Raw genomic sequence first — 12,534 nt, forward strand, 5'->3', positions numbered from 1 at the left:
TCCAGTATTTGACTTTCAGCATCTGCAGTCATAGTTTTTACCGTTTTGACCGTGGAGGACTCCCTCCCCAAGGAAGGAGGAGGGGGGAGGATAGAAATTGACACATAGGCTGCCCTTTGACCCCTTTGAAAGTGAGAAGGAAAGGAGCTCACCAAACCAGAAAGCACAATACAACTCTGTACCCACCCTCCCCCATGGCAGCCACTGGAGACTCACAAGTTAACAGTGTACATTTAAGGACTCAAGTTTTCAGGAGTGAAGGTGAGAGTTTCAGTTCAGCGGCTCGTTGTGATTGTCACATTGGGAGAGGGACAGAGAGATGCAGAGAAACTTGCCGTGTGCTCCCTCACCGCCCAGTCTCAGGGAAACCAGGCTGACAAGAGTGTCCTGGCAGCACTTTCCATGGTAGTTCGCCTCACAAGGAATTTCCAAAATAAAAACAAGGGTTCACGTCCTGCTGAGGGAGGAGAGATATGAGGAGGGGCCGAGGCAGGAGGCGGAGCTGCTGAGAGGGAATGTCACATCCCAGCCCCAGACTGTGCTGTCTGCAATCTCACATCCCAGCGAGCCTGCATCAGCTGAAGGTAGGAAGGGGGAACCTTGTTTTCAAAAAGAGGAAAAAAAAATTGGAGAGGAAATGCCTGAAGCTGGCGACGACTTTCCAAACAGGGGTTTGGGTGCTAGTTCAGGGCGAGCACGGGGAATGGATGTGGAGGATAGTTATTTAGCAGCAACCCCAGGACGGTGAGCTCGTCCCACAGCACAACATGCTTTGCAAAATCAGGTAGTCTTTGTGAGGAGAGAAATTGAGATTATATTTTAAACCTGTGCCCTCTCATTGCGACATATCCTCGAGCTTGTTTCCCAGCAAGGATTTAGAAGTATGGACAAATTCACGAGGAAGAAAGTTACGAGAGCAATATTTTTCAAGTTCTAGGTTTCTGTTTGTTTGTGTGTGTGTGTGTTGGTGGGGGGGGGGGGGGGGGGTGCAGTCAAAGTTGACTGTAAAGAAAAACACTTAAAAGGTTCCGTCCTTCAGCTCTCTCGCAGTGTTTTGCAGCAGTGATGTTAGTTGTGTAACAGAGCTGAAGTTCCCAGTGTGAGGAGGGAACAGCCTTCCCCCACTGAATTAGTGACTCCAACCACTGGAGCACCTCATCCAGACTAACCCACCCACTGTATTACTTTGTCTTTTGGAGGAGTTCTTTCAGCAGAACAGTAAAGAACCATATTATTTCACAGAGAAGCCATTGGCCCTGAACCACTGGAAGAAGCACCTTATTTGTTCTGATGACATTGCTATGGGTGTGAGCCTTAGCTCGGTGAGATAATAACAGCCCTGATGAAGGGCTTTTGCCCAAAACATTGATTCCTCTGCTCCCCGGACACTGCCTAACCTGTTGTGCTTTTCTGGCACCACACTCAACTCTAATCTCCAGCTTCTGCAGCCCTCACTTTCACCCTCAGAAAGCAACAGTTTAAAGGGTGGGCAAGCTGAGAGGTCTCGAGGCCATTTTCCAGTTTAGCAAGTTTACAGGCCAATGAGGAAATAAGTGTTACTGGATCAGTTTATAACGAATGAGATGGGTTCAAGCAACAAAGGACATTACAGCACAGAAACAGGCCCTTCAGCCCTCCAAGCCTGTACCGATCCAGATCCTCTATCTAAACCTGTTACCTATTTTCTAAGGACCTATATCCCTCTGTTCCCTGCCCTTTCATGAATCTGCCCAGATACATCTCAAATGACATCATCATGCCCTCCGCTGGCAACGCATTCCAGGCACCCACCAGCCTTTGCGTAAAGAACTTTCCACGCATATCTCCCCTAAACCTTTCCCCTCCCACCTTGAACTTGTGACTCCTAGTAATTGAGTCCCCCACTCTGAGGAAAGTGCTTCTTGCTATCCACCCTGTCTATACCTCTCATGATTTTGTAGACCTCAATCAGCTCCCTGTCAACCTCCGTCATTCTAATGAAAATAATCCTAATCTACTCAATCTCTCTTCATAGCTAGCACCCTCCATACCAGTGAACATCCTGGTAAAACTCCTCTGCACCCTCTCCAAAGCATTCAAATCCTTTTGGTAATGTGGCAACCAGAACTGTACGCAGTATTCCAAATGTGGCCAGACCAAAGTCGTATACAACTGTAACATGACCTGCCAACTCTTGTACTCAATACCCTGCCCAATGAAGGAAAGAATGCCGTATGCCCTCTTGACCACTCTATTGAGCTGCATTACCACCTTCATGGATCAATGGATCTGAACACACTGATCTCTCTGTACATCAATTTTCCCCAGGGCTTTTCCAATTACTATATAGTTCGCTCTTGAATTGGGTCTTCCAAAATGTATCACCTCACATTTGCCCGGAATGAACTCCAGCTGCCATTTCTCCACCCAATTCTCCAAGCTACCTATATTTGGAATTCTGTGACACTCCCCTTCATTATCTGCTACTCCACCAATCTTAGTGTCAGATGCAAACTTACTAATCAGACCACCTATACCTTCCTCCAGATCATTTATATATAATCACAAACAACAGTGGGCCCAGCACGGATCCCTGTGGAACACCGCTGGTCACAGGTCTCCATTTTGAGAAACTCCCTTCTACCACTACTCTCCTGTCTCCAGCCAGTTCTCTGTCCATCTACTAGTACACTCTGAACCCCATACGACCTTACGTTCTCCATCAGCCTATCATGGGGAACCTGATCAAATGCCTTACTGAAGTCCATGTCCATGACATTTACAGCCCGTCCCTCATCAAACAACTTTGTCACTTCCTTAAAAAGGTCTATTAAGTTGGTAATACATGACCTTCCCTGCACATAACCATGCTGTCTATCGCTGATAAGCCCATTTTCTTTCAAATGGGAATAGATCCTATCCCTCAGTATCTTCTCCAGCAGCTTCCCTACCACTGATGTCAGGCTCACCAGTCTATAATTACCTGGATTATCCCTGCTACCCTCCTTAAACAAGGGGACAACATTAGCAATTCTCCAGTGCTCCGGGTCCTCCCCCATTTTTAACGATGCAAAAATATCTGTTAAGACCCCAGCTATTTCCTCTCTCACTTCCCTCAGTAACCTGTGATAAATCTCATCCATACCTGGGGACTTGCCCACCTTAATGCCTTTTACAATACCCAACACTTACTCCCTCCTCATGCCAACTTGACCTAGAGTAATCAAAGATCTATCCCTCACCTCAACATCCATCATGTCCCTCTCCTCAGTGAATACCGATGCAAAGTACTCATTAAGAATCTCACCCATTTTCTCTGATTCCACGCATAACTTTCCTCCTTTGTCCCTGAGTGGGCTAACCCTTCCTCTAGTTACCCTCTTGCTTCTTATATATGAATAAAAGGCTTTGGGATTTTCCTTAACCCTGTTTGCTAAAGATATTTCATGACCCCTTTGAGCCCTCTTAATTCCACATTTCAGGTTAGTCCTACTTTCCCGATATTCTTCCAAAGCTTCATCTGTTTTCAGTCACTTAGACCTTATATATGCTTCCCTTTACTTCTAAGCTAGTCTCACAATTTTATCTGTCATCCATGGTTCCCTCATCTTGCCATTTCTATCCCTCATTTTCACAGGGACATACCTCTCCTGAACTCTAATCAACCTTTCTTTGAAAGCCTCCCACATATCGAATGTGGATTTCCCTTCAAACAGCTGCTCCTGATCCACATTCCCCAGCTCCTGCTGAATTTTGGTACAGTTGGCCTTCCCCCAATTTAGCATCTTCCTTTAGGATCACGTTTGTCTTTGTCAATGAGTATTATAAAACTTATGGAATTGTGATCACTATTCCCAAAATAATCCCCTACTGAAACTTCACCCACCTGGCCGGGCTCATTTCCCAACACCATGTCCAGTATGGCCCCTTCCCGAATTGGACTATTTACATACGGCTCAAGAAAACCCCCTTGGATGCTTCTTACAAATTCTGCTCCATCCAGACCTCTAACATTAAGTGAGTCCCAGTCAATGTTGGAAAAGTTAAAACCTCCTATCACCATCGCCCTGTTGCTCCTGCATCTTTCCATGATCTGATTACATATTTGTCCCTCTATCACATGCTCGCTGTTGGGAGGCCTGTAGTACAGCCCCAACATTGTTATCGCACCCCTCCTATTTCTGAGCTCTGCCCCTATTGCCTCACTGTTCGGGTCTTCCATAGTGCCCTCCTTCAGCACAGCTGTGATATCTTCTTTGACCAGTACCACAACACCGACACCCCTTTTAACTCCCCCTCTATCCCACCTGAAGCATCGATATCCTGGATATTAAGTTGCCAATCATGCCCTTCCCTCAACCAAATCTCAATAATAGCAATAACATCATACTCTCGGGTATTAATCCAAGCCCTAAGTTCACCTGCCTTACCCACTACACTTCTCGCATTAAAACAAAAGCACCTCACACCACCAGTCCCTCTCCATTCATCCTCTGCTCCCTGCCTACTCTTCCCCTTAGTCACACTGACTTCATTATCTCGTTTTCCTTACAAGCTTTAGTTATTACCTCCTTCTTGTCCACTAACCTCCTCATTTGGTTCCCATCCCCCTGCCACACCAGTTTAAACTCTCCCAATAGTGTTTGTAAAAGCACCCAAAGAACATTGGATCCAGTCCAGGTGTAGACCGTCCAATTTGTAATAGTCCCACCTCCTCCAGCCCCAGCCCCAGTCCCAATGGCCCAAAAACCTGAACCCCTCCCTCCTTCACCATTTCTCAAGCAATGCAATTATCCAGCTTATTCTATCATTCCTACTCTGACTAGCACATGGCACTGGTAGCAATCCTGAGATCACTGCCTCTGAGGTCCTACTTTTTGACTTGGTTCCTAACTTCCTAAATTCTCCTGGTAGCACCTCATCCCATTTTTTGCCTATGTGCACCATGACAACTGACTGTTCACCCTCCCCCCTTCAGAACGCTCTGCAGCCGATCTGATACATCCCTGTCCCATGCAACTGGGAGCCAAAATACCATTTGGGAGTCTCGTTTTCGACCACCTAACTGCCTATCTGTTCCCCTTACAATTGAATCTCCTATGACTATAGCCCTTCCACTTTTTTTCCAGCCCTCTGTATAGCAGAGCCAGCCATGGCACTATGAACCTGGGTACTGCTGCCTTCCACTGGTGAGCCATCTCCCCCAACAATATCCAAAACGGTATACCTGTTTGGGAAGGAGATGACAACAGGGGACACCTGCACAGCCTTCCTGCTCTTTCTCTGCCTTTCACTAAACATGCTATCCGCAAACTCCTCAACATATCAGATGCTCCACAGCTCCAGAGCCGTCATCTGGTCTAACGAGCTGCAGCTGGACACACTTCCTGCAGGTGAAGGAGTCAGAGACATCTGCTGCGTTCCTGGGGCTCCCACATTGACCAAGAGGAGCACAACATGGGTCTGAGATCTCCTGCCATTTTTAATCTAGGCTTACCTCAGTCCAACTACAATATCAAATAATGGATAAAAGAGAAAGGAAAGAAAGAAAAAATTTTACCAAACGCACGATAAAAAAATAGAAAAGCCTTCTCTTATCAACACACCACTGAGTCTTTCCTATTTTGGTTAGAGGGGGTGGGTGCATGATGCTACATGTGTAGTATCTCAGGTTCAGCTGGTGCCCAAATATGTCAGTTCGCTCACCTTCCCAAAGTGCAGTTAGACAGCTCCCACTCAGCTCCTCACTCTCACTGCTCCCACTGCTGTTGCAAAATGAAGGCTCTCGATTAGTCCTGCTCAATGGAAATTTACCTTCCCAGCAGCCCCCCGATCCTTGCTGTCATCACTCCCACTGCTGCAAAACGAAGGCCGCTGACTTTCAAGGTGAAAAAATAGAAAAACCTTATCTCATCAACACACCACAGTGTGTTTTCTTCTTTTGGTTAGAGGAGGAGGGTAGGTGGGAGACGTGGTGTCAATAAGGGGACATTTGGGGATTTTAGTATCTGACAGCTTAGAATAGCTATCGAATGGAACGAGGGGCAGTCTGGAGTAAAAATGTCCAATTGGAAGAGCAGCTGTTCCTGATTAAAATAAATGTGCCTTGAGCGAAGGAGAATGGAAGATGGGCAGACTGAAATGTCGGTAAGTAATAGAGTGCCTTTATAACAGAGGTGGTTCCAATATGGTCAAGAGCCTTCGAACTTAGTGGAAAGGAAATGCAATGGAAAGGTCCTTGAATGACAGAAAACAGTAAAATGACGCATAAGGCAGGTGTTAAATGATAATACAAGTGAAGATCAGGCTGGAAATAGAACATGCCGTGGGAAACTGAGAACAAAATAACAGCAAAAGCAGTAGGAGAGTGCAGTAACAACCAGCATTGAGGACATCCAAAAGTTCTTTATACATAGAGGTGCGTTGAGGCCAATTAATGATTAAAAAAAGGGATAGGCAGGTGAAGGCAGGGTAATGGCTAAGAAACAAAATGAGTAATTTACTGCCTTTACCAGGGAAGATGATATTTTGAAGTCAGAGTGAAAAAAGTCATTGACACTTTGAGTGGACTAAAGATCACTAATGAGGAAGTATTTGGTTCTTTTTAAAGTTGGTAAGTTGCTTGCACCTTCTCAGATGCATCAAGGATAATGAGCATGGTATTGGTAGAACTTGGGGAGGTGCTGGCCATAATCTTCCGAATGTTCTTCGACATTGATGATACCAGAAAATAGGAGATTTGCAAATGGTTACCCCATTGCTCAAGAAAGGCCCACCAGTTTAACCTCAGTGGTGAGAAAGCTTCTTGAAACATTAACACAGAAAAAAACATTAGCAGTTACTTGGGCGTGTATGGATTATTTAGGAAAGTCGATCTGAATTTAACAGCAAGTAAATATTAGGTCAGTTTATTTGATTAGAGTCATGAAGGGAGTTAATGAAGTGCATGAGGGCCTCCAAAAAGTGGTGTTACATCACAACCTTCTCAGTAAATTTGAGATAAAATGGAGAATGGCAGCATGGATACTAAATTGATGAGTGACAGAAAAAATTGCAGTGAATCATCGTATTTTGGACTGGAGGGAAGTATTCACTGGGTTTCCAGTGATTGGTGTGAGGATCCCTACTTTTCTTGATATCTAGGAATGACTTACACTTGGGGATGTAGGACACAGTTTCACAATTTGCAGAAGACTGAATATTTCCTTTATTGGTCAGAGTAAAGGGGTTGGGAGGCCCAGTTGCGGCTGTACAGGATGTTGATGAGGCGGTTTTGGAATATGGTGTGCAATTCTGATCTCCTTCCTATCGGAAAGATGTTGTGAAACTTGAAAGGGTTCAGAAAAGAGTTACAAGCATGTTACCAGGGTTGGAGGATTTGAGCTACAGCGAGAGCCTGAACAGGCTGGGGCTGTTTTTCCTGGAGCGTTGGAGGTTGAGGGGTGACCTTATCGAGTTTTAAAAAATCATGAGGAACATGGATAGGATAAATAGACAAGGTCTTTTCCCTGGGGTCGGGGAGTCCAGAACTCAAGGGCATTGGTTTAGGGTGACAGGGGAAAAATGTAAAATTGACTAAAGGAGCAACTTTTTCACAGAGGGTGGTACGTGTATAGAATGAGCTGCCAGAGGAAGTGGTGCAACATTGAAAAGGCATCTGGATGGGTATATGAATAGGAAGGGTTGGAGGGATATGGGCCAGGTGCTGACAAATGGGATAAATTGGGTTGGGATATCTGGTCGGCATGGATAAGTTGGACCGAAGGGTCTGTTTCCATGCGGTACATCTCTATGACGCTATTTGTAAATACTATTGAGTGGAGGGTAGTGATAGGCACCCGGATGGTATAAACAGGCTAGTGGAATGGATGGAATGACAGTCAGGAGTATGGTGTTGGAAAAGCACAGCAGGTCAGGCAGCATCCGAGGAGCAGGAAAATTGACGTTTCAGGCAAAAGCCCTTCATCAGGATGGAATGATATATGAAACTTAATATCATCCTCCTGAAGTGATGCATTTTGGTAGGAAAATCTCTGTAAGCACATTAATATCTTCCTATGTTTGAGCAAAGATGACACTAAGCACTGAGCTTGGAAGTCTGGATTAGAGTGGTGCTGGAAAAGCACAGCAGGTCGAGCAGCATCCGGAGAGCAGGACAATCGACATTTCAGGCAAAAGCCCTTCATCAGGAATGAGCTTGGACATGGCAGGCTTGCTGACGAATGCAAGGTGTTTATTCAATTCCTCTGCTAATTCCTGGTTTCCTTTAATTATTTCCCCAGCTTCATTCCCTGAGGAGCCAATGTTGACTTCAGCTTTCCTCTTCCTTTTTATATATTTAAAGAAGCACTTGCTGTCTGTCTTGAAATTACTTGCAAGTTTATCCTCAAAAGTTTGTTTTATTGCTTTTTTGTGGTTGTCTTTTGTTAGTTTTTGACATCTTCATAATCCTCTAGCATACCACTAATCTCTGTCACATTGTACGATTTTTCCCTTCAATTTGATGCTCTGCTTAACTGCCCTGGTTAATCGTGGTTGGCTTATCCCCTTCCCTGAATCCTCCTTCCTCACTGAAATATGTCTTTGTTGTGAGCTGTGCACCATTTCCTTACACCTCTGCCACTGCTCCTCAACCATCTTTGCGGCTGAACTGCTTTTCCCCAATCAACTCTGCCCTCATTCCTTTGCAATTATTTCTACTTATTGGGGTACAGGAAAACAAAAGTGGCTGTAATGGCTGCTCCTTTTTTTTTGAGGTATTCTAGGTGTTGAAGTTGATTTCCTCGAATTCCAGGAGCAGCAATTACTGTTTTATGTGCTGTGGCATTGTTTTGGAACTTTGGGAGAGAAAAGATCAAGACAACGGCACTTTGAGAAGGAGGAAGACAGACAAAGGCAGCGACCAGGTGGTCAGAGAGAGAAACCTACATTGCTGTCTGACACAGCAGTGAATCTGCACAAGTTACCAAAGCCTTTGCTGTTTGGGTTCAAGTATCTCTGGACATTGGAGTGTGTCTGGGAAAAATGAACAAACAGCAAAATTCCCAGCTGGCCTTAAACAAACCTGTGTGGGAGACCTTACAATACTAGAGCAGTTAAGTGCATAGTTTTTAAGTGTAACCTTGCTGTAAATCTACAATAGTGAGTAGCGTGAGCTCTTTCTTGATTATATGTGCTATTGAGATGTGTGCCTTGAATAAATTTGAAAAATCCAGTGTGAAAAGCAGTTTTTCTTGGAGCGTCAGAGGCTGAGGGATGACCTTAGAAAGGTTTATAAAATCACGAGGGGCATGGATAGGGTGAATAGACAAGGTCTTTTCCCTGAGGTGGGGGAATCCAGAACTAGAGGGCATAGGTTTAAGGTGAGAGGGGAAAGATTTAAAAAGGACTTAATGGGCAACTTTTTCACACAGAGGGTGGGGCACGTATGGAATGAGCTGCCAGAGGAAGTGGCAGAGGCTGGTACAATTGCAACATTTAAAAGGCATCTGGATGGGTATATGATTGGGAAAGGTTTGGAGGGATATGGAATAAGTGCTGGCAAATAGGACTAGATTGGGTTGGGCTATCTGGTCAGCTGGATGAGTTGGATCGAACGGTCTGTTTCTGTGTTGTACAGCTCTATGACTATGACTTACTTAAGCTTAGCGCATGGTTTTCAACCCATGATCCTCCCTCTCAAACTCAATGCTAAACTTTACCACATTGCACTCACTGTTTCCCAGGGGATCTTTTATACTTATTAAACCTGCTTCATTACACATCACTGTATCCAAAATAGCCTGACCCATCATTGGACCCACCACATATTGTTCTAGGAAACTGTTCCAAATACAGATAATAAGTGGTTAGGATTATCGAGATTCTACCTGATTGTATTGTATAGCTGATGATAGCACAGTCATTAATAAGAGCATGATTACAGCCTTCACCTACTGTTAACAGTAACGCATTAAATGCCACATCTCCATCAGCCGGATCAATTTCTTTGCATGCACTTACTCTATCCATGGAGTCATAGAGTCGTAGAGTCACAGAGATGTACAGCACAGAAACAGACCCTTCGCTCCAACCTGTCCATGCCGACCAGGTATCCCAACCCAATCTAGTCCCACCTGCCAGCACCCACCTGTATTCCTCCAAACCCTTCCTATTCATACACTCATCCAGATGCCTTTTAAATGTTGCAATTGCACTAACCTCCACCACTTACTCTGGCAGCTCATTCCATACATGTACCACCCTCTGTGTGAAAATGTTGCCCCATAGGTCTCTTTTATATCTTTCCTCTCTCACCCTTAACCTATGCCCTCTAGTTCTGGACGCCCTGACCCCAGGGAAAATACTTTGTCTATTTACTCTATCCATGCCTCTCATGATTTTATAATCCTCCATAAGGTCACCCCTCAGCCTCCGATGCTCCAGGGAAAACAGCCCCAGCCTGTTCAGTCACTCCCTATAGCTCAAATCCTCCAACCCTGGCAACACCCTTGTAAATCTTTTTTTTGAATCACTTCAAATTTCACAGCATCTTTCTGATTGGAAGGAGACCAGAATTGCATGCAGTATTCCAAAAGTGGCCAAACCAATGTCCTGTACAGCCACAACATGACCTCCCAACTCCTGTACTCCATACTCTGACCAATAAAGGAAAGCATACCAAATGCTGCCTTCACTATCCTATCTACCTGCACCTCCACTTTCAAGGAGAGCTGTACCTGCACACCAAGGTCTCTTCATTCAGCAACATTCCCTAGGACCTTACCATTAGGTGTATAAGTCCTAAGATTTGCTTTCCCAAAATGCAGCACCTCACATTTATCTAAATTAAACTCTATCTGCCACTCCTCAGCCCATTGGCTCATCTGATCAAGATCCCATTCTAATCTGAGGTAACCTTCTTCGCTGTCCACTACACCTCCAAATTTGAAGTCATTAGATTAGATTACTTACAGTGTGGAAACAGGCCCTTTGGTCCAACAAGTCCACAATGACGTCGCTGAATCACAACCCACCAAGACCCATTCCCCTACATTTACCCTTTCACCTAACACTACGGGCAATTTAGCATGGCCAAATCACCTAACCTGCACGTTTTTGGACTGTGGGAGGAAACCGGAGCACCCGGAGGAAACCCACACAGACACTGGGAGAATGTGCAAACTCCACACAGTCACCTGAGGCGGAAATTGAACCCGGGTCTCTGACACTGTGAGGCAGCAATGCTAACCACTGTGCCACACTGCAAACTTACAAACTATACCTCTTATGCTCGCATCCAAATCATTTATATAAATGATGAAAAGTAGTGGACCCAGCACCAATCCATGTGGCAGTCCACTGGTCACAGGCCTTCAGTCTGAAAAACAACCCTCCACCACCACCCTCTGTCTTCTACCTTTGAGCTCCCCATCCTGATTGAGGGAAAATTGAGGAGGTTAAGTAAATAACAACTCCACAGGGTAAAGCGGGTCTAAGACATTGCCTCATTTTAAAATTTCCTCTCACTGTATCTTCCCAACTTTGAGGAGACAGTATCTCTGCTGGGACATTTGTTCAAGGATGATGTCCCATAATTGTGTCAAGATGACCACCAATATGTATTCAATTATTTCTAGCAGGATTTGTCAATAAACCTTGCTCATTGAAACTGTCCACCACTATTACTCAGTAGCAGCACTGTGTACCATCTACATGATGCACTGCAGAAATTCACCAAGTCTCCTTCAACAGCACCTTCCAAACCCACAACTCCTATCATCTAGAAGCACAAGGGCAACAGCAACTCACCGTCTTGACTTGGAAGTGTGTCTCCTTTCCTTCACTGTCGCTGAGTCAATATCCTGGAAAACTCTCCCTAATGGCATTGTGAGTCTACCTACAGCAGGTGGATTTCAGGGTCCAGCTCAGCACCACTTTCTCAAGGGCAACTAGGGATGAGCAATAATTGCTGGTCCAGCAATGCCCATGTCCCAGGACTGAACGATACATCTACCACCCCAAAAAAGACATGGTTTGTGAATTGGATGCTTTACAAAAAGACTCAGTGGAGTGTCCTTTCTGAGACAGAGAACCTACTGCTCTTGGCTTGAAGCCTCTGAAGCACAATTTGATATTCCAATTTTGAGCACAAGACATTATCTGTCGTATTTGGCATCATGTAATCTCAAGTAATGGCAAGAAATGCACTAGGTACCAGCATGGCTACTTCTAACAAGCTGTACAGATTACCCAGCTCTCACAAATATGAAGACATTCCACTTGATCTACACTTGTTCTTGAATATAAAATTGTAGACATTCTCAAATTTGGAGTTGACCAAAGAGTAATAAACCAGTGTGATCAGTTGCAATTGGCATTTTGTGAAGATGAGCAACTACAAAAGTTGCAAAGATCATTATTCAGGTATGGCCTGACAGTATTAAAGAGGTACCTGAGAAGATTCATTCACTTTGGCCGTACAGAAAACAATTTGGTATATCACCTTCATGGGTAAATAATACCAAAAGCATTATGCGGAAGGATCATGCCCACATGACACCAGGGGCACATGAG

At 44.7% G+C, this 12,534-nt stretch overlaps 1 protein-coding gene across 4 annotated transcripts in view; it reads left to right on the plus strand.

Moving 5' to 3' along the window:
• Nucleotides 1-490: 490 nt before the first annotated feature.
• The window catches only part of LOC140493722 (alpha-1,6-mannosyl-glycoprotein 4-beta-N-acetylglucosaminyltransferase-like), a 35,242-nt gene continuing 23,198 nt past the window's right edge, over nt 491-12,534 (plus strand). For 2 of the 4 annotated variants that reach the window (XM_072592501.1, XM_072592502.1), the window contains exon 1: nt 1,052-6,126. In XM_072592501.1, coding sequence (XP_072448602.1) covers nt 6,107-6,126 — 20 coding nt within the window. In that variant the 5' untranslated portion in view covers nt 1,052-6,106. Of the gene's footprint in view, nt 585-1,051; nt 6,127-12,534 lie in introns of those variants that run through there. The other 2 variants (XM_072592503.1, XM_072592504.1) reach the window with 2 other exon arrangements.

The sequence above is a fragment of the Chiloscyllium punctatum genome, chromosome 22 (genome assembly GCF_047496795.1).
Source record: "Chiloscyllium punctatum isolate Juve2018m chromosome 22, sChiPun1.3, whole genome shotgun sequence".
Lineage (NCBI taxonomy): Eukaryota > Metazoa > Chordata > Chondrichthyes > Orectolobiformes > Hemiscylliidae > Chiloscyllium > Chiloscyllium punctatum.